This window comes from Sinohyriopsis cumingii, chromosome 17 (assembly GCF_028554795.1).
Source record: "Sinohyriopsis cumingii isolate HCF-2022 chromosome 17, ASM2855479v2, whole genome shotgun sequence".
Classification (NCBI taxonomy): Eukaryota; Metazoa; Mollusca; class Bivalvia; order Unionida; family Unionidae; genus Sinohyriopsis; species Sinohyriopsis cumingii.
In genome coordinates this window covers 115,125,451-115,151,009 of record NC_142977.1, presented here as the reverse complement: position 1 = coordinate 115,151,009, position 25,559 = coordinate 115,125,451, and the positions used below count along the sequence as shown (strand labels likewise).

Genomic DNA, 25,559 nt, shown 5'->3' with positions numbered 1-25,559 from the left:
CATAGAAGTCATGCATAGATGTAATGCATAGAAGTCATATATAGAAGTCATGCACAGAAGTCATACATATGAGCAGATCAATCATTGTTTAGTATATCTAGAAAGAAGTTGAAATAAACCTCATCCATATATCATCAAAACAAAGATGAATCTTCATTTGGTAAATGATTTGGAATCAGTCTGTTGCTATCATTCCTTGGTGAAATTCATGCACTGGCTAGTCAACTTTCAATGTGGACTTCTTACACTGCCTGTTCAACTTTCAATGCAGTCTTCATGCATTAGCTATTCAACTTTCAATGTAGACTTCATGCATCAGCTATTCAACTTTCAATGTAGACTTCATGCACTGGCTAGTCAACTTTCAATGTAGACTTCATGCACTGGCTAGTCAACTTTCAATGTGGACTTCTTACACTGCCTGTTCAACTTTCAATGCAGTCTTCATGCATTAGCTATTCAACTTTCAATGTAGACTTCATGCATCAGCTATTCAACTTTCAATGTAGACTTCATGCACTGGCTAGTCAACTTTCAATGTGGACTTCTTACACTGCCTGTTCAACTTTCAATGCAGTCTTCATGCATTAGCTATTCAACTTTCAATGTAGACTTCATGCATCAGCTATTCAACTTTCAATGTAGACTTCATACACTGGCTATTCAACTTTCAATGTGGACTTTATACACTTCAATGTGGCTATTCAATTTTCAATTACTCTGGCATCTCACAATACCTCTGTACTGGGGATGCATAACATGTCCCAGTTGAGTCACAGTGGGTAGTTCCTAAGTATTTACTTCTCCACCATACATCCCGGTGGAGTCACAGTGGATAGTTCCTAGGTATTTACTTCTCCACCATACATCCTGGGGGATTCACAGTGGGTAGCTGTTAGGTAGTTATCCTCTACCAAGACAATTCAATGTGGAGATAGCATCTAGTAGATTAACTGCTCCACCACTAAAGGTGGATGAAGGAAAAATCACATGAGCTGTATCGTACATGCATGAGTTGATGAGATTCTTAAAAACTAATATGTTCAAGTAAAAAATATGAAATTGCAGATGTAATTGAACTTACAATTGGTGGAGTGGTTGTGACAGGTCCGAATGGTGCTGGTAGATTCATTTTATTCATCAAATGTAATACCTGTAATTCAAATGAATCATTAGAAAAATACACTTTACATTGACATCCCATTGTCATGGTAACATTAGAAAGATACACTTTACATTGACATGCCATTGTTATGGTAACATTAGAAAATTACACTTCACATTTACATGCCATTGTCATGGTAACATTAGAAAAATACACTTTACACTGACATGCCATTGTCATGGCAATATTAGAAAAATGCACTTTACATTGACATGCCATTGTCATGGTAGCATTAGAAAAATACACTTTACATTGACATGCCATTGTCATGGCAATATTAGAAAAATGCACTTTACATTGACATGCCATTGTCATGGTAGCATTAGAAAAATACACTTTACATTGACATGCCATTGTCATGGTAACATTAGAAAGATACACTTTACATTTATATGCCATTGTTATGGTAACATTAGAAAGATACACTTTACATTGACATGCCTTTGTTATGGAAACATTAGAATGATACACTTTACACTGACATGCCTTTGTTATGGAAACATTAGAATGATACACTTTACATTGACATGTCTTTGTTATGGTAACATTAGAAAGATACACTTTACAGTTATAGGCCATTGTTATGGTAACATTAGAAAGATACACTTTACAGTTATAGGCCTTTGTTATGGTAACATTAGAAAGATACACTTTACAGTTATAGGCCTTTGTTATGGTAACATTAGAAAGATACACTTTACAGTTATAGGCCTTTGTTATGGTAACATTAGAAAGATACACTTTACAGTTACAGGCCTTTGTTATGGTAACATTAGAAAGATACAATTTACAGTAACAGGCCTTTGTCATGGTAACATTAGAAAGATACACTTTACAGTTACAGGCCTTTGTTATGGTAACATTAGAAAGATACACTTTACAGTTATAGGCCTTTGTTATGGTAACATTAGAAAGATACACTTTACAGTTATAGGCCTTTGTTATGGTAACATTAGAAAGATACACTTTACAGTAACAGGCCTTTGTCATGGTAACATTAGAAAGATACACTTTACAGTTACAGGCCTTTGTTATGATAACATTAGAAAGATACACGTTACAGTTATAGGCCATTGTTATGGTAACATTAGAAAGATACACTTTACAGTTATAGGCCTTTGTTATGGTAACATTAGAAAGATACACTTTACAGTAACAGGTCTTTGTCATGGTAACATTAGAAAGATACACTTTACAGTAACAGGCCTTTGTTATGGTAACATTAGAAAGATACACTTTACAGTAACAGGCCTTTGTTATGGTAACATTAGAAAGATACACTTTACAGTTACAGGCCTTTGTTATGGTAACATTAGAAAGATACACTTTACAGTTATAGGCCTTTGTTATGGTAACATTAGAAAGATACACTTTACAGTTATAGGCCTTTGTTATGGAATCCTATGGAATTAACTAGACTTAACAGCAGACCACTGACACACTGGGTAATCATCAAAATCAAAGCATTCATATATAACAAGACAATGAAGGAACAATTAATAGATGAAAAAATTTGTTCACTACTGTACAATTAATGTGAACAAAATTAGTTTACACTTGTAAAAACTTTATTTTTGTATAATAGGCACAAATTTGTTTATTATACAATTACTAGATGCAAAATTAGTTTACTATACCACTGACATATGTGAAATTATGATCAATTCATAGATTTAAAATTGTTATCAGTTAATAGGTGTAAATCATGGTCTATAAATAGATACAAAAATACGATCAATTAACAGATGTAAAATTGTGATCAATTAACAGATGTAAAATTGTGATCAATTGATAGATGCTAAAATGAGGTTGCTAATGTACAATTAATTGACACAAAATCTGTTTACTAATTAATATCCTGATTAAAATCTTTTTTAAAACACTAGGGTTGAAAAAAGTTGATTACTGTATGTCTTGTATGAACCAAGCAATATGTGGGAAACTTACCATATTAAGTGCAATATTGAACTTGTGCAATGCTGTATTAATGCAATATTGAACTTATGCAATGCTGTATTAATGCAATACTTAACTTATGCAATGCTGTATTAATGCAATATTGAACTTATGCAATGCTGTATTAATGCAATACTGAACTTATGCAATACTATATTAATGCAATAGTATAGGCTCATTTTTTTCACCATTAACTTTTCATTGTCAGAATCATTCATTATTTTATGAAACTGCACTCGCATGCAACTTCATAATGAACTGGAGTGTGTCCAATAGTGTATTAGGAACTACTTCGTAAACAAATCATGTACACTCTCATAGTAGACGCATAACATTTTGGTTGATTAAATTTGTTGTTTCTGAATGAACTAAACGAGATGTTTCATGGACTGCCACATACCAGCTGCTTTGGTTGTTGTTGTTGTTGTGGGGTTTAACGCCATATCTCAGCATACAATAGGCCAGTATTAACGGTGGAGGAAGAACCTGGGAAAACCCCGGGAAGAACCATCGACCCATGAGAAGCTAGTAGCAAGCTTTCTCACATACCAACATTGGCTGAATCCAAGACTCGAACCCACAGAGGTGAGATGGCAGTGATCCGTAACAGAGAGCGCTTTAGACCACTCGGCCACTCAGGGCCCCCACCAGCTGCTTTGGCATGTTCCATGTTAACTTTTTTGATACAATGTTTCGGATTTAGGCTAGCTATAGACACTAGATGGGGTTCTTACAAATAACATTCAAGTGACAAGGCATAAACTGTCTTCTTTAGCTGGTAATAAGAATGGCAAACATATACTTACAGATTTACATCCTGAATTTCCTCAAAATGTACTTTCTTAGCTCTGTAAATCTGAATTACATGAACCATGTAATGGGTTCTCTTCATTACACATTTCAAAATTGTACTATAATTTCAACTATATTCCAAGTGCAATTACATCCTCCTTTAAAGTTACTGCACTAAAAATGAAATAAACATTAAATTCCATAGTGTCTTTTTGATAATTGCAATTGAAAGACGTCATATTTTTCACATATTATGATTTCAAACATTCAATGACAGAACAAAAACACTTGCAGATGTCACCATGCTTCTCCCACGCTGGTTCAATCTGATGCATTTCATGTAGAATTGGCGCAGATAAATCCAGACCATAATCATGAAATTTTGTAGAATCGAAAAAAACACCAAAATCTATTCATTCCAGATCAAATAGAAAAGTTGTTATGATTAGCATTCATTTACAATATGACTCCAAATTTCAATTTTAAGCAGACCAAAGCGCCATTTTCTTTCAAAAGTGATGTCTGACACGCGACTAAGTTCAAATTTATCTGGGCAGAGTTATGTGCGCATTAATAATGTTGTTGTGTAATGATGAATATGCGCTTGTGTATTTAGTTTGGAATACGGCATACAATCAGTTACTTTGTTTCTTGTAGTGTATTTTGTTTATATAATTAAGCCATAGGAAGAATAAGAAAATGAGCATATAATAAAAAGGTTACTGCATTTGTATGGGAAAATATTAACTCGTTTTGTCAGATGGATATACTGCACTCCCAATATCATGCAGTATTTCCATCCAAAAAAGTCATTCAAATGTTCCCATACAAATGTAGTAACCTATTAATATTGAATGTATGCAATGCTGTATTAATGCAACATTGAACTTAGGCACTGCTGTTTTAGTGCAATATTGAACTTATGCAATGCTGTAATAATGCAACACTGAAAGAATGCAATACTGTATTAATGCAACACTGAAAGAATGCAATACTGTATTAATGCAACACTGAACTTATGCACTGCCATTTTAGTGCAATATTGAACTTATGCAATGCTGCTTTAGTGCAATATTGAACTTGTGCAATGCTGTGTTAATGCAATAATGAACTTATGCAATGCTGTATTAATGCAATATTGAACTTAGGCAATGCTGTATCAATGCAATATTGAACTTAGGCAATGCTGTATTAATGCAATATTGAACTTAGGCAATGCTGTATTAATGCAATACTGAACTTATGCAATGCTGTATTAATGAAATGTTTAACTCAGAAATAATTTGTGATTTATTTAAATTTTAGATACCCAAATTTCTGCATGGTTTACTAGTTACATCTCACAATCAGCTCATGAAAGTCACGAACATAGAACATGTTGTTGTTGTTCTAGGGTTTAACGCCATTTTTCAGCACAAGATAGGCTATACATGGCGGCCAGTATTAATGGTGAGGAAGAACCCTGGAAAACCCAGGTAAGAACCACCGACCCACGAGAAGCTACTGGCAGGCTTTCCCACGTACCCACGCTAGCCGAGCTTTGGACTCGAACCCACGCAGACAGAGGTGAGATGGCAGTGATCTGGAACGGTGAGCGCTTTAGACCACTCGGCCACTCGGGGCCCCGAACATAGAACATCACATAACATTTATGTGAGGTACACAAATACCACCATATATAATGGTCACCTGTTAAAAAAGGCCATTAATTTGATACTAGAAAAATACCCACAAGACATGTGTCTATGAAGGACACATATCCATGAAGAACAAATTGTTCAGGTTCTTTGTATAACCTTTTATAGACAGGTTTCAGCACTGCATCAGAATGATCACTACCCACCTGTACATAGAACTTTGGATAGGAAGCCAAGGCATTTGCAATATTAGTCAGTATATTCACTGTGGGAGGTGGATATAGGTACGTCAGATTTGGATTTCGTGGATACTCAACTCTGAAATAAAATATTCATAAAGTATGTATGACACTGCACAAATATTATGGTAAATGACATAAAACACATGGTCTCTTTTTGAAGTTATGAAATTACATAGTCTGTATATTCATTTAGAAGTTAAATTCAACTTCAAACTGCACAGACCCAGATCTGCCAACAAATAATGCATGAGCAGTTCTGGGTCAATGTAGTTTGTCAACAGCAATCAATAACACCACAGGCCATGATCTGCCAGCACATTAGATGATGGAATATCAGGGTCTATTGAGCTTGTTAGCTGTAATCAATAGAAAGAACACCACAGGCCCTGATCTGCCAGCACATTACATGGCAGAATATCAGGGACTATGTAGATTTTTAGTAGTAATCAACAGAAATATCACCACAGGTCCTGATCTGCCAGCACATTACATGATGGAATATCAGAGTCTATGTATTTTGTTAGTAGTAATCAATAGAAAGAACACAACAGGCCCTGATCTACCAGCACATTACATGATGGAATATCAGGGTCTATGTAGTTTGCAATATGACTCAACTTATAATTGATTATATATGACATTCTTGCTTCATTGTTATTTATGCAAATCACTCTAAATTTAATTTTATTCCTAGATGTGTTGAACACATTTTCATAGATTTCTTGGCAGACTGACCTAATGAACAATGATCCCTTAAGACAGGAGGGCCTCCCATCCTAATCCACATATTTAAGTTCAAACGAAAAATGTAATTCTTTGAAAATACACAAAAATTGATACTAAGAAAAAAGGCAATCTTAGTGTATTTCCCAAGGGCATTTGAGCTGTCCTGGGTGAGGACTGATCTAACAACCCTCAGATTAAGTCTCACTAATATTGAAACTCCCCAAAATGCTGTAAAATTTGAAGTAATTCAAAAGAAAGCCATAAAATGCTTCTCTCATACTTCTTCCACGAATGCAGTAGCAACCCATAACGTAATTTTTAGCAAAGCTATCAAAATGTTTCTTCTATGAAATGTGTACTAGAGCACTTTAGCAATAAATTATGTAATACATAGCAAAAGCTATTAAAATGCTTCTTCCATGAAAAGTGTACAGGAATAATGTAACAACCCATAATACTAATTAATATAGACTGAAAAAGCTCTTTCATTTTAAATATAAGTTTACAAAACAGAAACTAAAAAGCATCATCTTAAAATGGGTTATTCTTTTAGATGTGGAGATAAAGAAAGTCAGGAAAAAAGCAAGAACAAAAAGCACATTATTCAGCTAAATGGTACAAAACTGAAGTAACCATAAAAATCTAAACTGAAACAAAAATCATTATTATTTTTGATTGGGAGGGAGGTTGGCAGGAGTAGGGTGGTGGTGGTGGAAATCTCATTTGAAAAAGGAGAATATTTGAATAAAGGAGAAATTTATCAAAGAATAAAAGTTATGGCTAAAATTTATCATGCTTCATTCTCATGCATTTGGTTAATTTTGGAAAATTACTGTTAAGAAATTAATGTGAGTCCAACAATGATACATCCTAGAACTGACCATGCTGACACTGCCAGCCTCTGATCCCAGGACTCAAAGTTACTAGAATAAACCACGCTGATACTACCAGCCATTGGTCCCAAGACTTAAAGTTACTAGAACAGACCATGTTGACCCTGCCAGCCATTGGTCTCAAGGCTTAAAGTTACTATAATAGACCATGTTGACACTGCCAGCCATTGGTCCCATGGCTCAAAGTTACTAGAATAGACCAATTTGGCATTGCCAGCCATTGGTTTCAAGGCTTCAAGTTACTAGAATAAACCATGTTGATATTTCCAGCCATTGGTATACAGACTTGAGTTACTCAAACAGACCAATTTGAAACTGCCAGCCATTGGTCCCATGACTCGAAGTTACTAGCATAGACCCTGTTGAAATTGCCAGCCATTGGTCTCAAGACTCAATGTTAATAGAATAGAACCTGTTGAAATTGCCAGCCATTGGTCCCAAGACTCAAAATTACTAGCATAGACCCTGTTGAAATTGCCAGCCATTGGTCCCAAGACTCAGTTACTAGCATAGACCCCGCTGAAATTGCCAGCCATTGGTCCCAAGACACAAAGTTACTAGAATAGACCAAGTTGACACTGCCAGCCATTGGTCCCATGACTCAAAGTTACTAGCATAGACCCTGTTGAAATTGCCAGCTATTGGTCCCAAGACACAAAGTTACTAGAACAGACCAAGTTTACACTGCCAGCCATTGGTCTTAAGGCTTAAAGTTACTAGAATCAAATATATTGTATATTCAGTTAACAGACAACAAAACATGATATATGCAATAAATGACATTATCTCCACTGAACTGTAAGTATAAAAGAATGATGTTTTTAGAAAAAGGAATTTGTTAAAGTTCATGAATGTAATAACTTCTGCATCTTTAGGATAAATGCCAACATACCCCCACATCTTTAGGATAAATGCCAACATACCCCCACTTCTTTAGGATAAATGCCAACATACCCCCACATCTTTAGGATAAATGCCAACATACCCCCACATCTTTAGGATAAATGCCAACATACCCCCACATCTTTAGGATAAATGCCAACATACCCCCACATCTTTAGGATAAATGCCAACATACCCCCACTTCTTTAGGATAATGCCAACATACCCCCACTTCTTTAGGATAAATGCCAACATACCCCCACTTCTTTAGGATAAATGCCAACATACCCCCACATCTTTAGGATAAATGTCAACATACCCCACATCTTTAGGATAAATATCAACATACCCCAACTTCTTTAGGATAAATGCCAACATACCCCCACTTCTTCAATGTTTCTTCAACAGATAAGCTAGGTTGAGGCTTCTTCTGTTCTTTATTTTTCTCTGTTTTATCTTCTTTCTCTCTCTTCTTTACATCTGCAACAGCTCTAAATAAAGTTAGGATAAACTTGTGAGGTTAATCTATAAAAAGAGTTAGTTCCCTTTATATGATATATAGACAAAAATACATTATACATACTCTCTTTCAGGGAGGGCTGGATTCAGAGGTGGTGAAGAATAATTTTCTGTTGTTAATGTGATAAAGTAATATATTTCACTGAGAAATGAGACAATACATATATATGCAAGTAAAAAAAATGTATACTCCTTGAAAGCTACATTAGTGAACATATTCTCTCTCCCTGGTCAAAAGATCTCATTAAGGGTTAATGTTCTTGACTTGCCATTTTATTTGTTCTTTCATTTAAGTAAACCCTTTCCAAGCTTCAGCATTTGCAACTAAAGTAAATAACCACTATTATTTCAACCTCAGAAAACAACAATCCCTTTAATTCAGTAGTCTACAATCCTTCTTCCCTGAAAAATCTACCACAGGATTAAATGATCATGGTTTGATCACAAATAAATTTAAACCATGTGACAATACACATATGTTCAAAGTCTTTCTCTGTTTATTTACTGAAACTGAGTTCCAAAATGTCAAAATCAACATCAAAGGACTGATATACACAGGCCCATTTTCACTGTCACACTAGGCTGTTGTTGATTTCTGCATACAAAATATTACATAATACTTGGCAACGGAATTTGAATGACATAATCTATATATATATATATATATATATATATATATATATATATATATATATATATATATATATATATATATATATATATAAGTTGATTCAGAGTATAAGATGAAGCCCACACTTCCAGGTCCAAAATTATTTTCTTTATAGGCCAGCAAATACAATACTACTACTGTAGTTGGCCAATCACTGGAACAGAACCATTTAAATTTTAGGTATGGATGGATTTGCTATTATAATCAAACATGCCACTCCCTGTTTTCCTGTGCAGTAGTACAAAGTCATGGCATCAACAATTATTTCAAACTATATAGGGCTTATTTAATTTATTCTTACTTGTTTCTTAAAGAGTATTCTTTACCCGTGAAATAAAATGGGTATTTCCAAAACTTGCTTGCTGCATGTAATTATGAAAAATCTTTAGGCTAGTTCTGTTTCATTGTCTCAAGTACAATACAAAGTCAAATACCCATGTGTCAGTTACAGTTAATTTAATTTGTCTAAATACAAGTTTCTTATCTGAATTTTTATCTCAGAATACTGTAGATATGAACTTTGTACTCAAACATTATTACTGATAGACAATTAAAAGACATTAATACTGACTGTAATTATATATATTAGAATTAACCATAGACAGACAGACACACACCCTTTATATTTCTAATTAATCGTCAAGATATTGCCTTGTTTTTAATTATATATATAAATGTTTTCTGCAATATTGCTTCATTCATGCATGCTTTAATTTGCCAAAATTGCTGTTTGCTCTCTGATTTTACTAATCTTCAAAGTGTACAAAAGTTGTTTGGAATACCAGACAAAGTATAAATTCTAATGATGCTAACCTAGTGTGGAGATACACATTTATTTTTTGGCAGAAAGCAATGTTTAAGCATACTACACATAAAATTAAGAAAACTGAGTGTAACATTTCTTTATTTTCCTGGAATATTTTTAAAAAAAGGTGTAAAAACATGATTAAATATTGTCAAATATAGCGTTATAGCAGGGTTCCAGTGTATTGTCAAATTCTACTAAAGACGGGAAGGATGACCAAGTACATGAACTGCCATGCATATAGGCCCAGTTTCCTCTAACCATTGCCACCCCATTTTTGATATTTGGACATTTATGTTAGGGTGTAGAGTCAGAGTCCATTCCCTTTTGAAAAGTTGGCATGGGGTAGCCGCTTACTAGCCGGCCCTGCAAACTTTAATGACCTTTCATCAAAATATACCTGCATGAAACCGATAGGAATATGATTTATTTTCTCAGAAATTGCAATCAGAGCATTCATTATGTCTTTAATCTGTTGACAGACAAGACAAAAATACATCGTTGCTGAAATCTGACCTGGATCTGGCCATTTGCATTCCTAGTCACGTGACTACACGATTCTCGCAACCCACATGTCAATGACATCAGAGGTCATACAGTCACGTGATATCAACAATACACCACTTTTAATGTTAATGCAGGAAAACAAAATCGAACATATAAATGAAAGTCACATAATTTTTATAGAAAAATGAAAACGTAAATCTTAAAATATTTATTCTGAAAACAATGACTGAAAATCTGTAAATGTTGCAGCAACTTGAAGAAAACCAGATTCACTATGCAGACAGCACATGTCAATGTGGTGGTCACATGAACCGACAAACACATCGCTGACATGTGCTCAGTACTCCTTGAAAATGGTTTTCTCCATTCTACTGTAATACCAAAAGGTTTCTGGTCGTTGATCTGAGAATAAAGATGTTGAGAATTAAGTGTGCATTATATGTATTTACAAACATTAACTTGACTTCTACATGATATGTCCAAATTATATGTACAACTTTGAAAATTTGTTTACTGTTGATATCACATGACTGTATGACCTCTGAAGTCATTAACATGTAGGCTGCGAGATTTGTATCGTCATGTAACTTGGAATGAAAATAGCCAGATCCAGGTAAAATTTCAGCAACGAAATACTTTTGTCTCATCTGTCAGCAGATTAAAGACATGATTAATGCTATGCTCATGATTTTTTAGAAAATGAATCATATTCCTATCGATTTCATGCAGGTATGTCTTGCTGAAAGGTTGTTTAAGTTTTCTGGGCCAGCTAGTAAGTGGCTACCCCATGCAGACACCTAATGGTGTTGGCAAATTCCAACTTTTCAATAGGGAATGGAATCTGACCCTACACCCCAACATAAAAAGGAAACTCGGACTAGCCATGCATAATACCATGATATTTATGATGATTTTCAACCTAAGTCTACAATATGCATGGTTTTTCTTTCTCTATGGTATACATGTTTTCTGACCCTACAATATACATATTTTCTGACATTTATACATATTTTCTGACATTTATACATATCTTCTGCCTACACCATATACAAATTTTCAAATGCTCTGCAATAAATTACCTTTCATTCAGCTCACTTGGCCAGTATTTATCCTGAGACACCCTTGCAAACTCTGCAACCAGTCTGTGACCCAATATTTCCAGCTGATGTATTCTTGACAAAGCCTTTTGATTATAATATAAAAATGGTGCCAAGAATCAATAAAATATGCTGAAAGTTTCCTCAAATTGAAGAAAGAAAAAGATGCAAAATGCAACTAGGTTTTATAAAATATATACCCCCACATTCCACTGCTCAAAAATATGCAAACAAAGGGGTTTCCCCCACACTCCACTGCTAGATCTGTGAAGCTAAGATTAAGTCCCAATGGGGTCAGGGTGGGGGGAGTAGACACTGAGTTTACTTTAGGTTAAACATTTGAATTCATTTCTTAATGCACATGGTAATGTGATGGGAATCTCTATTGTAATGCCCAAAATGTTAGTTGGGTTGGGACCTCAATGGTTTCCACATAATGACTCAAAGGTTAATTTGATTGGGACTTCAATGGTTTCCAGATAAATGACCCAAAGGTTAATTGGATTGGGACCTCAATGGTTTCCAAGTTATGACCCATGGGCTATTTATATCTCTTGAGTGTAAGAATGAACTGTACATGTCGGATTCATATAGAAAAAAATTGTTTTTCAAGCCCAGTAAGTGTATGCATGATTGTAATTAGCCATAGGCACAAACTGTGCACAATCCCAAGCATATTCAACAAGTTCCATTGAAATATAAGTTGTTAACTGGGTCACATAGTTCTCTGTAGCTTTCTGCTAATGGTAGTCATTGACACTCAATCTTCTGAAAATGTGGTCCAGGTGAGAAAACTGCGAGTCAATAAGTGACTATACAAATCATTTGATTCAAGGTAAATCAAAGCAAATTTTATACAGTATATCTTACTGACTATGCTAATAGTAGGGATTTCTTTATTATATTAGTCAGTTTATAGCAAAAATTGCAGCCTTTTTTGCTGCTTGTTGTCAATTGTTTCATCTCACAAAGGTGCATTTCCCCAAAACGCTGTGCAACACTGATGGAGTGCATCAGGGATCTGAATCATTCAATTCTTTTTATCGTCATGGTTCCCATGCATTTCTAAAGATAAATTTACGTGTCATTTCCTGGATTTTTCCAGGATGAGATTTGTTTTCAAGGTTCACATATGGCCATTACTGAATGGAATTAAAGAGCATTTTAGATTATAAAACGTGCATTTTCTAAATCTAAAGATATTTCTCTTTCAAGACTCTCCAAAACATCTAAGTCAGAAAAGATGATCATGTCCAAAACTACAAAATGTATCACATGAAAAAAGTTTGACTATATTCCTATTAATTGGCATGTAAAGTCCTTTCAATGTACAGAATAAGAATTCTAATTTTACTTTGCTAACCTACATTATGTTGCTATGTCGAAGCAACATAATGAACATAAATTAGTTTTCTTTTCTTTCAAACCTTTAATTTTAAAGAATTTGATAGCAGTACATCTGCATGTTATATAAAGTAAACATTTCCTATCAGGCTGTATAGAAACACTGAAATGCACCGAGACACACTGAAACACCGGAATGCACTTCATTTATATCGTATATAGCATAGTGTACATCGGTTTCATATGTATAATTCATAACTTTGAAATTTAATATTAGTTATATAATAAATTGATATGTACTTTCTTTACTACAAGTGATACAGCTTCAAAAGAATCTGGAAATTGCACATTTTGACGACAGTTTTGAAAGTAAATAAATTTAATACTAACAGCATGTATTGCCATGTATGCATCAGTTTAATGCTTAAGCCATTAATATAAACACATATTAATAATGATTTATTAAGCTGATTACTATATTTTAGTTATAAATAATTACATTTTTCTTGTGAATTTAGGTTTTGGGATTTGTGAGATTTGCACAAACCAGCTGTATAGTTTAAGTGCAACTATCATGAATTATGTTTGGACAATTATTTTAATAGTTTAAATGAGAATGGGGTGTCAAATCATTTCCATACTTACTTCGGTATTTATATCACAGCAAAAACAATTGTGCGCATAATTCAGAGTAGTTACATTTTCCATATTGATTTCCGTTACAAATGTACTAGCTAATAGTACACTGCCAACTGGCTAATGTATGCTTCAAGTATTTCAACAGTCTTTCGTTAAACATTATTAGAATTTACTCAGCTCTTGGAGGAAGAGTTTGGGTGCAGATGGCTGCAGAAATGGGTTTAATACACAAAGACATTTTTTAAAATGTATTTCAAAACATATTTGTTTCATAGGTTTAACAAAATTTATATAATTAATAATCCACATTATTCTACAAGTAAAGAAACTCTGATAAGCCTAATCAGACAGCAAATAAGATTAAATATAGCAAGAACAGAAATAAACACATTCCAGTTATATCGATTAAAGTGAAGGCGATGAGTGCCATTGACTCACAGAGATGGGTTCAAATCTCCGTAAATTCTCTAACCTGTATGATAGTATTATTTGTATTAAATCAAGCATTGCCCTATAGAATCCATATACACAGTGATGTTATAACACACTTCATTATTACATGAATTTGGATATAACACGGTTGTGGTATGGCTACCAAAATTTCATATACATGTATTTTTCTCGTACACGAAAAAAATCTTTCTTAAAAGTACCAAAACAAACCATTAAAAGTTTATTATCATTTTGGGGACAAGATTGTGTCTGAATAATACAAGATGATCGTAGTGTGGCTCCTGCAATTTTATATGCATTTATAGTTTTTTCTTCTTAAAAGTACAAAAAATAACATGTAAACAGTTTATTCTGGGATCACATAGGGCTTCGCCAATGTCACAAACTTGGATTTTTTTCCCTTATTGGCGGCAAAATATACCATCTGGTGATTCTTTTTATTGGCGACATTGTATATACAACCATTGGTTTGGAGTGGAGGAATTCAGAGGCCCCATGAAAGGAAGCCCCAAACTGCAAACTGGATATAAAATGCACTGAAATTGATTGATTGTTACATAAACAAATTCTTTGTCCATATTGACAAACCATCTAAACAGTGCATTGTTATATCATAATCAACTTATCTTAACATCTAGCATGAGTACTGTATGTTGTGAGATATCCACTTTTTTGTTGTTGACATTTCTTGTAATGGAGATCAACTGGATGAGGCATTATCTCGTAATCTATTTTTCGTCAGATTTTTGGCCACTCGCTAGTAATTATTATATTTACAAAGACTGACATTTGTATGTGGACGGTAAGTAAAATTCCTCTTCTTTTCAGTCAGAACTAAATCCTTCAGAACACCCCTTTGTTAAATTTCTGATGCATGAGTGGAAGGCAGCATCACATTGCTACCACAAATGTAAAAAAACACATTTTACTTATTGGTTTCTTCAACAGACAGGGCAGAACAGTAACTAGAATAGACCAAACGATGGCCAATTTCTTTTTAAAAATGTATTCAGATAAAATAGTTTGCAGAAATTTCAAAGGAAACAGATTACCTTTGAAGCATCGATTGTTATGAAAACTTACTCGGCAAATGGAGAAAAAAATCAGTCGCAATCATGCAATACAATTATTTGACGTTGCCGCCACAATATGAAATGGGCATTTGTTTGGTTCTCCAAGGCTGACCTTTAGCAGTGACTTCAATAACACATGCACCCTTCATCAAAGAAAGCCCACTACAATCTTCAATAAAAACAAAGAACTTTTCTTCAAAGGAAGTCAGTACCAAACTTAAATAAAAGTAATGGAATCTGATGGATTTTTGCAATTTCCAACGTGACTGGAACATGTTAACTGTGCCGTGAAAGTTTGCTTTTTACAGGGAAAAAGTTAATGCTTACAAACGCAATCAAAAGCAGCTTAAAATACTAACTTCTACTGACTGAGAATGTACTGAAAAGTAAATGCTTTGTCATTCGTTACATGATTGTACTGTTTTTTCCACTGAATTCAGAACAATATGATCTGTGACAAAATTAATGAATATATTAAATCTATGTGTGTGCGTATTTTCGATGGAATTGCTTGCATTGTGGTTTCAATGTATATGATGAGATTCACAGATGAGTACATGGTGCTGATACTCTATTCATGCTATACATTAAACATGTATATATAATACCAATACCGATGAAGCACGTATTTTACCGCCCGCATTTATTACCCCCCCCCTTGCAATTTTTTGGGTACATGCATCATTTTCTTCAGCTAACTGACCTGGTTGCTTATAACACGGTTCTGTCTATAACATGGTCGGGTTCTATGGCTCCCAACTACCGTGTTATAGCGGGGTCACATGGTTTATATATATATATATATATATATATATATATATATATATATATATATATATATATATAGAGAGAGAGAGAGAGAGAGAGGGAGGGAGAGAGAGAGTGAGTGAGAACTGGTCTGAATACAATAATGCTTTGTTAGATTATGAAAATGTATTTTTATCATACACAATGTACCAATAGCATCCAATAAAACCTACAAACTAAAAAGTGTATCTTCCACTAGGTAAAATGTTTGATAAATCCGCTATTATTTTAACTATCTTTCGCTAATCATGTAAATTCAACCCTTAGAAATCAGCCAGCACTCATTCTTGCCTTCATGCACTGAAGTAAAGATTATATAATCAGTAGCCATTGGCTATCATTGGAGTTCAATACAATATCATACATATTTAACCCGCTAATTGTGTGAGCCTCGTATTAATTATAATAAAGAAAGTGAAAATGTAACGAAAATAGTGGTATTATTTCTGTTGATAGTTTTTTTGAATAAACTAAGTATACAGTTCAATTTTGTTTATTACTTGAAATAAAGGAGCAGTTGTTTCTAAAAATAGCAACATACAAAATAAAATTATTTTAATCCCTGAATAAAGCTGCTCCTCATCATGCTCCTCATCTTGCTCCTCGTTGTGGTCCTCATCATGCTCCTCATCATGCTCCTCCTCTTGCTCCTCATCTTGCTCCTCATCATGCTCCTCATCTTCAGGATTTGCAGGAGTTTTAGTGTTTTTTAAAGACCAAGATTTAAGTTCTTGATGAGACGTATCAATACACCTCCTATGGTACCATTTCCAACAATCTGAGCACTGTATGGTATAATTTCTACATTCTGATTTACACATGCCACAGGGAAATTCAGCCATCTATACTGACTCACCAAAGAACATAGCCAACTGAACAAAGATTTGCAGAGTTTTATCATTTGTATACAAAAATACGTTGCCACTGTCATCATTTCGTATTCTGAAATAGCACATACATATGCCCAGAGTGCAAAGATAAACATGCCAATATGGTCATATTATTCACTGCAATTGTATCCAGAGATGTCATCAGAATTGTATGATAGTATATGAGACTGGTGTGAGATGTCATCAGAACCGTACACCAGATTCGTGGAGAGTGGAGGTGTGATGCCTTCCGAAATTGATATGGAACATGTAACCACATGTACTCTGAATCACAGGCAAACAACCTTTGTTGTGACATAAATACCAAAATAAATAAAAAAATGATTTGACAAGCCATTATTGCATGTTTCATTGTATTTAGATCATTAAAATAATTGTTCGCACATAATTACACTTATACTTTTTCTTACTGGTTTTCACAAAGTTTATATATCCCCTCATTACTAATAATTCATTACTAATATGTTTTTATTAATAGCTTAAGCATTAAACTCATGTATAAATTGTAATACACGCTATTAATATTAAATTAATTTACTTTCAAAAGAGTCACCGAAATTCACAATATCCAGTTTCTTATCAATTTGCACCATATGTCGTCAGTAAAGAAAGTACATATGATTATATTATATAACTAATATTAAATTTCAAAAGTACAAATTAGTCTATTTTATAACTAATATTAAATTTCAAAGTTATGAATACACAACCAATGATATGCCACGGTATATAAAATATTGTGTTTCTGTGTTTTAAATGTGTTCTGGTGTTTCAGTGTATTTCAGTGTTTCAGTGCATTTCAGTGTTTTTAATCACCGTTCCCATCGCTGTATGAAAATACAATAAACGCAAAGTATTAGAATCTTATCTTGTAACAAAAAAAGTTTATCCCTGAATTTATCTGTGCTAATAAATTCCCAAACAAGATTTTTCAAACAACCAAAGCTCCTTAAGATGATATTTTTAAAAGTCCATCATTTAAAAAACATTTATAAAGAGGTTGATTTAAATTTTGACAAAAGACCTTCAAAATTATAATTGCTGTATAAACAAATATTTTGTAAAATCAACTTGTCTTCTTGTAAGTCAATAAACCAGTCCCCAAACCTATATTGATACAGGGGTGTATACCATTTGTTTTAAATGTAATACAAGGGATGACAATTTCCCATTTCTCCAGCATTCTATTTCAGATCTAAAATCTATGCTTCAAGCTACATGTCACTGTGTAATAATTTTGCACCAAAGTTCAGCAGAGAGATTCAACATTTTGGACAAAAAATTTGACTTAAATAGCAGTACATTTTCTAATCCAGGATTCCTCCACATATTCCTACTCCATTTTTCACATTTGGACAATTTAGAATGGGATGTGAGATCAGAGAAATTACTTATCGAAAATTTTGAATTTGCCACCACAGTGTGGTAGCGGTATATGGTAGCAAATTTAAACAATGTTATATCAACTCATACCTGCATGAAATTGATAGGAAGATTATTTATTTTCTTAGAAATTGCGAATATTAAAATCATTATATCTTTAAGCTGCTGAAAGACAAACTAAAACTATGGCATTGATGGACTTTGACCTGGCACTAGCAATTTGTATTGGTAGTCACACGAGTACACAATCTCACAACCACATGTTCATGACATCATTGATCCAGTAATCACTTGATATCAATAATTATAACCCATTTCAAACAGAGATTATTGTTGATATCACATGACTATTGAGATCTGTTAAGTTATGTGACTATTAATGCAAATGGCTAGTACTGGATCTGGTTTCGTCTATGCTGTAGTTTCATCTAGTCTGTCAATTAAAGACATAACGATTATAATACTTAACATTTCTAGTAAGTGGCTACGCATTACTGCCTCCATGTTAGATTGTTGTGATGCTAGACTGGTTTCCATGTCTTCCATAGAGACCACTCCGGTGGCCTAGTGATTAGAGTATCCTCTACGGATGCGGTTGTTGCAGGTTTCACCCCCAGCCAAGTCATACCAAAGACTAATAAAAATGGTACTAACAGATGCCTTGCTTGGTGCTCAGCATTCAGAGGTTAGTGTTAGGACTGGTCGCCCTGGTGTCAGGATAATTTGACTGGGTGGGACATCATACTACATGTCTGCAGCATGATGCCTCAGTGCAAGACATCACTATAAACTGCCACACTGCAGACATCATAGCAATATGACTGAAAAATTGTTAAATCTAGTTAAAATTCCAAATCACACATTCGCACATGTCTTCCATGTAAGAAAAGATACGTATATCGAACTATATGTGGAATAAAAAAGTCTACTAGATGAATCTAATCCACTTAGCATTTGGACTGCATCCATAAATGTTTATGGCAAGTACCCAAATGATCTAGATTGCAACCTCCAAATATTCTGGTCAGAAATTTAACTCCTGGTCAGTTCAGTTACAACTCAATTACGTAATTGTTTCGAGCATCAAACTGTGGCGGAAAATTCCCAAGTTTTTCCCAGCTTTCACCAATATTTGCACAATTCAAGGACTTTTCATGGTCGGGAATCAAATTATCATTTCTTCTGAGTTTTTCCTGACTTCCTGGTAGCATGGGAACCCTGTATCTTACCCATATCCCATGTTCCATTCAGTCCCAAGGTAATGAATTCCATATTCAAACTGTTCAAATAATTCTCTCATGAGTACCAGCTATTTTGAGGTACCCATTTAGCTACCCAGCTTATTACCTGTTGATCAGCAGTTTTGCATACGTTCAAAATCATAAATCAGTGGACAGAACTATTTCAAATAAAAGCAAAATGACAACAATTTAAGTACGAGGGAAACCTTCGTGTCAGAATTGGGGGGGGGTCAATACAAATTTAGTGGTCTCTGATGCACAAAAGGTAACAGGAAATACTGAAGGATCTTACATGTGTTTTAAATAATATGACCATATTGGGACTGGGAATGCACACCCAAATTAGGAAAGATCCCATCAAAGACTAAGGAAACTAACTCTTGTGGTAAGTACATAGATATGATGGTGACACTGTTCATGGTACTGCTGACATGTACTTAAAATGATGAGCTATCACTTCATGAAATACAACTTTTAAAGTGCACATATTCTGTCTAATAGATTGTTTTACTTACCAATTTGGCTGCTTTATGACCACTAAATTTAGCAAAGGCCGTGTGCTTCTGAAAGATAAAAGATATTTTTCTGTGCACAATACACTGCCAAATGAGAACAAATTCGCCCCAATCCTGAAATCATTTTAAGTGTCAGCAGATTGGTTAGTAATTGTTTATGAACATATAAATATTTAACATCATAGACACATACAACTCGTCGCTGAGCACAGTTAATGTTATACATGTTAATGGATACACATAGTAAATGGGTGAACAAAGGACACCTTCATGACCTAAATTACATTTTTTTAAATTTAATTTTCTCCTACTCATTTCACTCCAATTCTGTCTGTAGTGTCTACAAAGAATGAGTTCACTGTCTATGATACTTAGATATGAAAAAGTTTACAAAAGAAGCAATTGTGATCCTTGAAATCCAGAAGTACATGTGTGCTTTTTTAAACAGTTACCGCAAATAAACGCTTTTGGATGCCTGCATCCAATTCACATGTTTGGACACCTGTGCATCATCTACATGGAAGCATGTTTCTACACAAGTAGTAAACATCAGCCATTTCGAGCTGGTTTTCGTAGTTCTATCTTTGTCAAAATCCCACGATAAGGAAAGACAAGCATTTAGGTAAATAACCATTATGTTAAATCAAGTGTCATAGTATGCTACATAAAGATTCTCCACTCTCCAAAATGGAGACCACAGATTCTGTTCAGTACTTTCTTGAATTCAGATGATTAGATCTATAACGGCTTCAATAAGATCTAGGCTCCGATACCTACGTGGGAAACACAGATATTTGATAATTTATTCTAATGATAACATAGACAATGAGCCAGTATATGTTGAAGCTGAGAAACAGCAATGGTTGGTCACATAGCTTCAATGACTTGATGATGAAAACCGTTTTAAAAATTCTTACATGAAAATAAATTAAATAAAGGTCACATTTTACTTTTAAACCTATCTATAAATAACAAATATGTTGAAAAAAGTAAAATGGTTAAAAATTATTTTCAACTGAACTTTTACTACACTGCAATAAAAATCACAGGCAGGCCTTAGAGTCATTTATGTAACAAGTATTCTATTTAAAGCACACTGCAATCTGTGGCTCTGGCACATGTATACTGACAGCCTGTATAGGAACAAATGCTATGAGGTAAATGATCAACTTTCCTGCAAAATATTTGTTTTCATCAAGGTATCTAATAAATAATTTTACAAAATCAGCTGAAGTTTTTCCTTAGGAATATATTTTGAATTTGGACATATCAGGACAAAAGAGGAAGGCAATAAAATCCACTTTAGTTAATACAATTATCATCTGTAAGATTCACCAGAAGCAGCAGCATACATGTATGAATATATGTAGGATTAATGATAAACTAAAAGAAACAAAACAAATATGCAATCATTTTTAAATTGTATTCCCATCCTGCACTCCATCAATAATGAATTATAAATGCACTGTAATGTACAGCATTACCATTGGTCCCTTTGTGCCCATGACTCGAATATGAGTTGCCCCAAAGTGACAAAGGAGGTCCTGTTTCTCTGTAGGTGTGAGATCTGCAGGCAGATGTCTCACTACTAATGTGCAGGCTTCTTCATCCTCCATTTTTTCAAACTAAAAGAGAAATACAATATCCAAACCAGAATTATTGATTTACAACCAACACAGATGTAATACTCTGTAAAATGAAGGAATGTTGCCCTGCCTGGTTCACGGGTGAATGGAACACTTTCATCTTTAATAAATGTCACCTTGCAACAGTTTGTTCTTACTCCAATAGAAAAACTAAATTATCATTGCTGCAAGAACACAAGAATTAACCACATAATTAAAAGTAATAATTAACATAATGTTTTAAGATTCTTAGTGTTGCCATTCATCAGCTAATGGAAAGAAATAAATAAAAGAAAAGAGAAGAGAAGAATTGGAAAAAGCAGGCAGTTATTTGTAAAATTGTTAGCTACATTAAAGTACATTTGGAGAGACTGCACAAGTTGTTGCACAGATCCAGTTACCACAAAATCATCACTTATTCTTCACTCGATACAGTGAATGATGATCTTAACCCACACCATACTCTGCCCATTCTGGAGTTGGTCCGTAATGAAGTTGGCCTATTACAGATTCTGTCTATAAAACTTAACTGAAAAAACAATACTGTCCAAGTTGGCCCATACTATCAAGCAATGCTGGTTAAAGTCCAAAGCTTTTTTGTGATCTTTACATTCAACTATATATGGTTTTATAACACTTATTTTTAATGAACAATAATAGCAAATATGGCTAGTTACAGATTAACTGTAACAAGCAAGCAAATAATATGGTAACTATTGTAGAATGCATGTGTTGTTTGCTTAAAGTATATTGCTAATCAAGGTTTTAATATCGTATCTACTCCTTGGATGGTCAATCAGATATTTCTGTGCTTTGGGTCTGTGAATTTCTTTGGATGCAACAGCAAGCCACTGCATCTAATCAAAATCAAGTTGTTTAAATGTGAACACTGTTCCTCCATGATCAAGACAAGGGGAGCATAAAACTTGTATGGACTCATAAATAAAACATTTCCCATGACCTGTCCATGTTTGCAGTAATACATCCTTTCCATTAAATACACCTGGAATGGCTTCTCTCTGGTACTTTTGATGATAATCTTACAAAGTATCCTTTCAAAGTCATTTGCCTATTGGTTAGTTGAACTTACATACTAAGGTATGCAACTCATGAAATCTAATAAATGTCACTAAGATAAACCAAAGAAATATCTGATAGATCCACCAAGGAGTACATAAGTTAATGAATCAGAACACTGGCTAGCAATGATGTGCTGTACGATTCAAGAAAAGACTGTTCTAAATAAAAAAGTGAGGACAATGGTAACCCTTTCTTTGACACATTGATTTGAGCATTTTGGGTATTAAAAAGATTCAATATTTTATAAAAATAAGCTATTATGTTGAAGAGAAACGACAATGAATAGGATGTAATCTATTTCAAATATCTCATTGATAGGAAAAAATTACTAAAGAATTTAGTGACAGACAGTACGCCCGGGAATTTTTTGTGAATAAATATATATGGATATACACATACACCCCTTTACCTCTGAACTATGGTATTTTTGTACTGTACCAGTTCTTCGGTAGTTTCTGTTAGTATGCATTATAAGGAAATTCCTGATTAACCCTGCCACGAATTTAAGGATATTAACCGTATGTTATCTATTTTGATTACAAAAGAATTGAAAATTTATACTTTTCAACAACAACAAAATACATTGCAGCAAAACGAAATGTATATCAACGGAATTTGAAAACGCGCCCACCTGTTTGTTAGAAAAATTGATTCCATCAAGAAAAAATTATCAAGTAAGTATTGTCCGACTAAAGCACTGAACATATAAATTTTATTTTCTGGCAGTGTCAATATTGGTTGCCAAGTGTGTGAGATATTCCTAAAACTTTGGACTCTAATTCCCCTATGAACCGAGCGAGAAACACGCTACACAACGCTGTTAATTTGGCAGTAAGACCTAGACCCACACAACATAAATATCAGGGTAGTCCTACATGTAAGACCTGACGCTGATATTTATAGCACCTAAATAAAATCAACATGTGCTGTGTCTTACATGTAGGACTAAATATCAGGGTAAACGACGTACAATGTAGGACTAGGGGAAAAATTTAACAGGTTTACGCTGGTTCACTGGCCCGATTTCAGACAGGTTTCTTACATCAATGACTATCTATATTTTTGTAAAACATAGTTGTTTAATATTTTAAATGTATAATATATCCACAGTTTATTCTTGTTTCACAAAATCTCTTATAATATCAAAATCTCATAATATTGGCATTTGTTGACAAACTATACAAATGCTCCCACCTTTCGTTTATTATCCACAAACTCTTTTTTGTGAAGAACTTTATGGGAGGTAACACAAATACGGGTCAAACTATTTACCGGAACAAATTGGAACAAGCCGGAACAAATAAAAATACCGGAACAAAAAAAAATACCGGAACAAAAAATGGATACTAGCAATACCGGATAAAAGGTTACATTACAAATTCTACTTACATTTTTAATTTGTTATACTTTTATTTCTATTATTTTCAGATATTTTCATACTGATTGGTTATTTTACTGATGCTTTTTCGTTTTCTTTGGTACTGAATCTTTGATGCAAATAGGGGACGATTATTTAAGGGGTAATATCTCCTATGTACTTGATTTGCATTAGTACCAAAATTATATTGCACTGTATATATTAAGATATGTTTATTATAAACATTGAACTTTATAAGCAGGATATCTGCGTGAGTCAAGTTTCGGCAAGTAGCGGCTAGTGGCCGGATGTTATAAGTTATTATATTATGACGTTTGCAATATTGTCGATAAGCTATTACTATTGTTTAACCACACTGCTCATTTTCTTGTGTATGAATACAAACACGGTCAGTTAAAATAATCAGATTCGCATTGTATTGCTCAGCATATCAAAATTTAAGACAGACAAAACAACACAAACGAATATTTAAGAATAACACACACCTTATAAAGCGATGAAATATAAAGGAAAATAAATGAAAGGCACTTTTCTAATATTGTGCTAAAATGCGATTTTATTAGTGTAATTAAAATTTTAGGTATGTTATGTGATGCAGATTTTAAGCGAATACAACACATATAAAGAGTTTGCAAAAATATTTAACTTTCAGTTGGATGTAACATCTTTACAGACAACATTTTCCTAACAGCAATCTTTACTTCATACCGAAAAATGTGAAGGAAAAATAAAGAAAAAAAAACGTAAAAGAAGATATACGGTGCTCTCACATCTGTGTACACATCTACAGCACATTTTGTTTGTAAATGTTTCATCTGTTTGCCTTTATTTCTGAACCGTCAATGTACACTGTACAAAGATTATGGTACATCAATTGTACTTAATACAATAAACAAATTACTATTATTCACTTGTACCTGTTTCGGTATTTTTGGTTTGTTCCGGTATTTTTGTTTTGTTCTGGAATTATTGATTTGTTTCAAGTTGTTAGGGCAGATAGTTGGACCGTACAAATACTGCAGGTGAAGACCCAGTCTGATAAAAATTACCGGATCTCCACTGTCCTACGTAGCCATATGTAGGACAGCGTAGGTCTGATTTTAAGCACACTGCGTGAACAGCAATAGGTCTAAATTTTTGAAAAATTCTTAATGCAAATAAACTTTCACGAAAATTCACTTTCCGTTTTCAAATGTATATCATTTTTTCTTCATATAGTCTCTATATCATTAGATTCGTT

The 25,559-nt window shown here is 33.8% G+C and overlaps 1 protein-coding gene across 2 annotated transcripts in view; it reads right to left on the bottom strand.

Annotated features, from left to right (window-relative positions):
* Positions 1–24,175, bottom strand: part of LOC149779708 (RNA-binding region-containing protein 3-like) — a 69,267-nt gene extending 45,092 nt beyond the window's left edge. For both annotated transcript variants that reach the window (XR_016415700.1, XM_089940560.1), the window contains exons 1-7: positions 24,136–24,175; positions 21,721–21,861; positions 20,237–20,284; positions 11,874–11,977; positions 8,674–8,784; positions 5,757–5,868; positions 1,085–1,153 (exon numbers count right to left, since the gene is read on the bottom strand). Coding sequence is in view for 1 of the 2 variants with exons in the window: in XM_089940560.1 (XP_089796686.1) it covers positions 1,085–1,153; positions 5,757–5,868; positions 8,674–8,784; positions 11,874–11,977; positions 20,237–20,284; positions 21,721–21,852 (576 nt within the window). In the remaining variant the exon portion in view is untranslated. The remainder of the gene's footprint in view (positions 1–1,084; positions 1,154–5,756; positions 5,869–8,673; positions 8,785–11,873; positions 11,978–20,236; positions 20,285–21,720; positions 21,862–24,135) is intronic.
* Between the last annotated feature and the right edge of the window lie 1,384 nt (positions 24,176–25,559).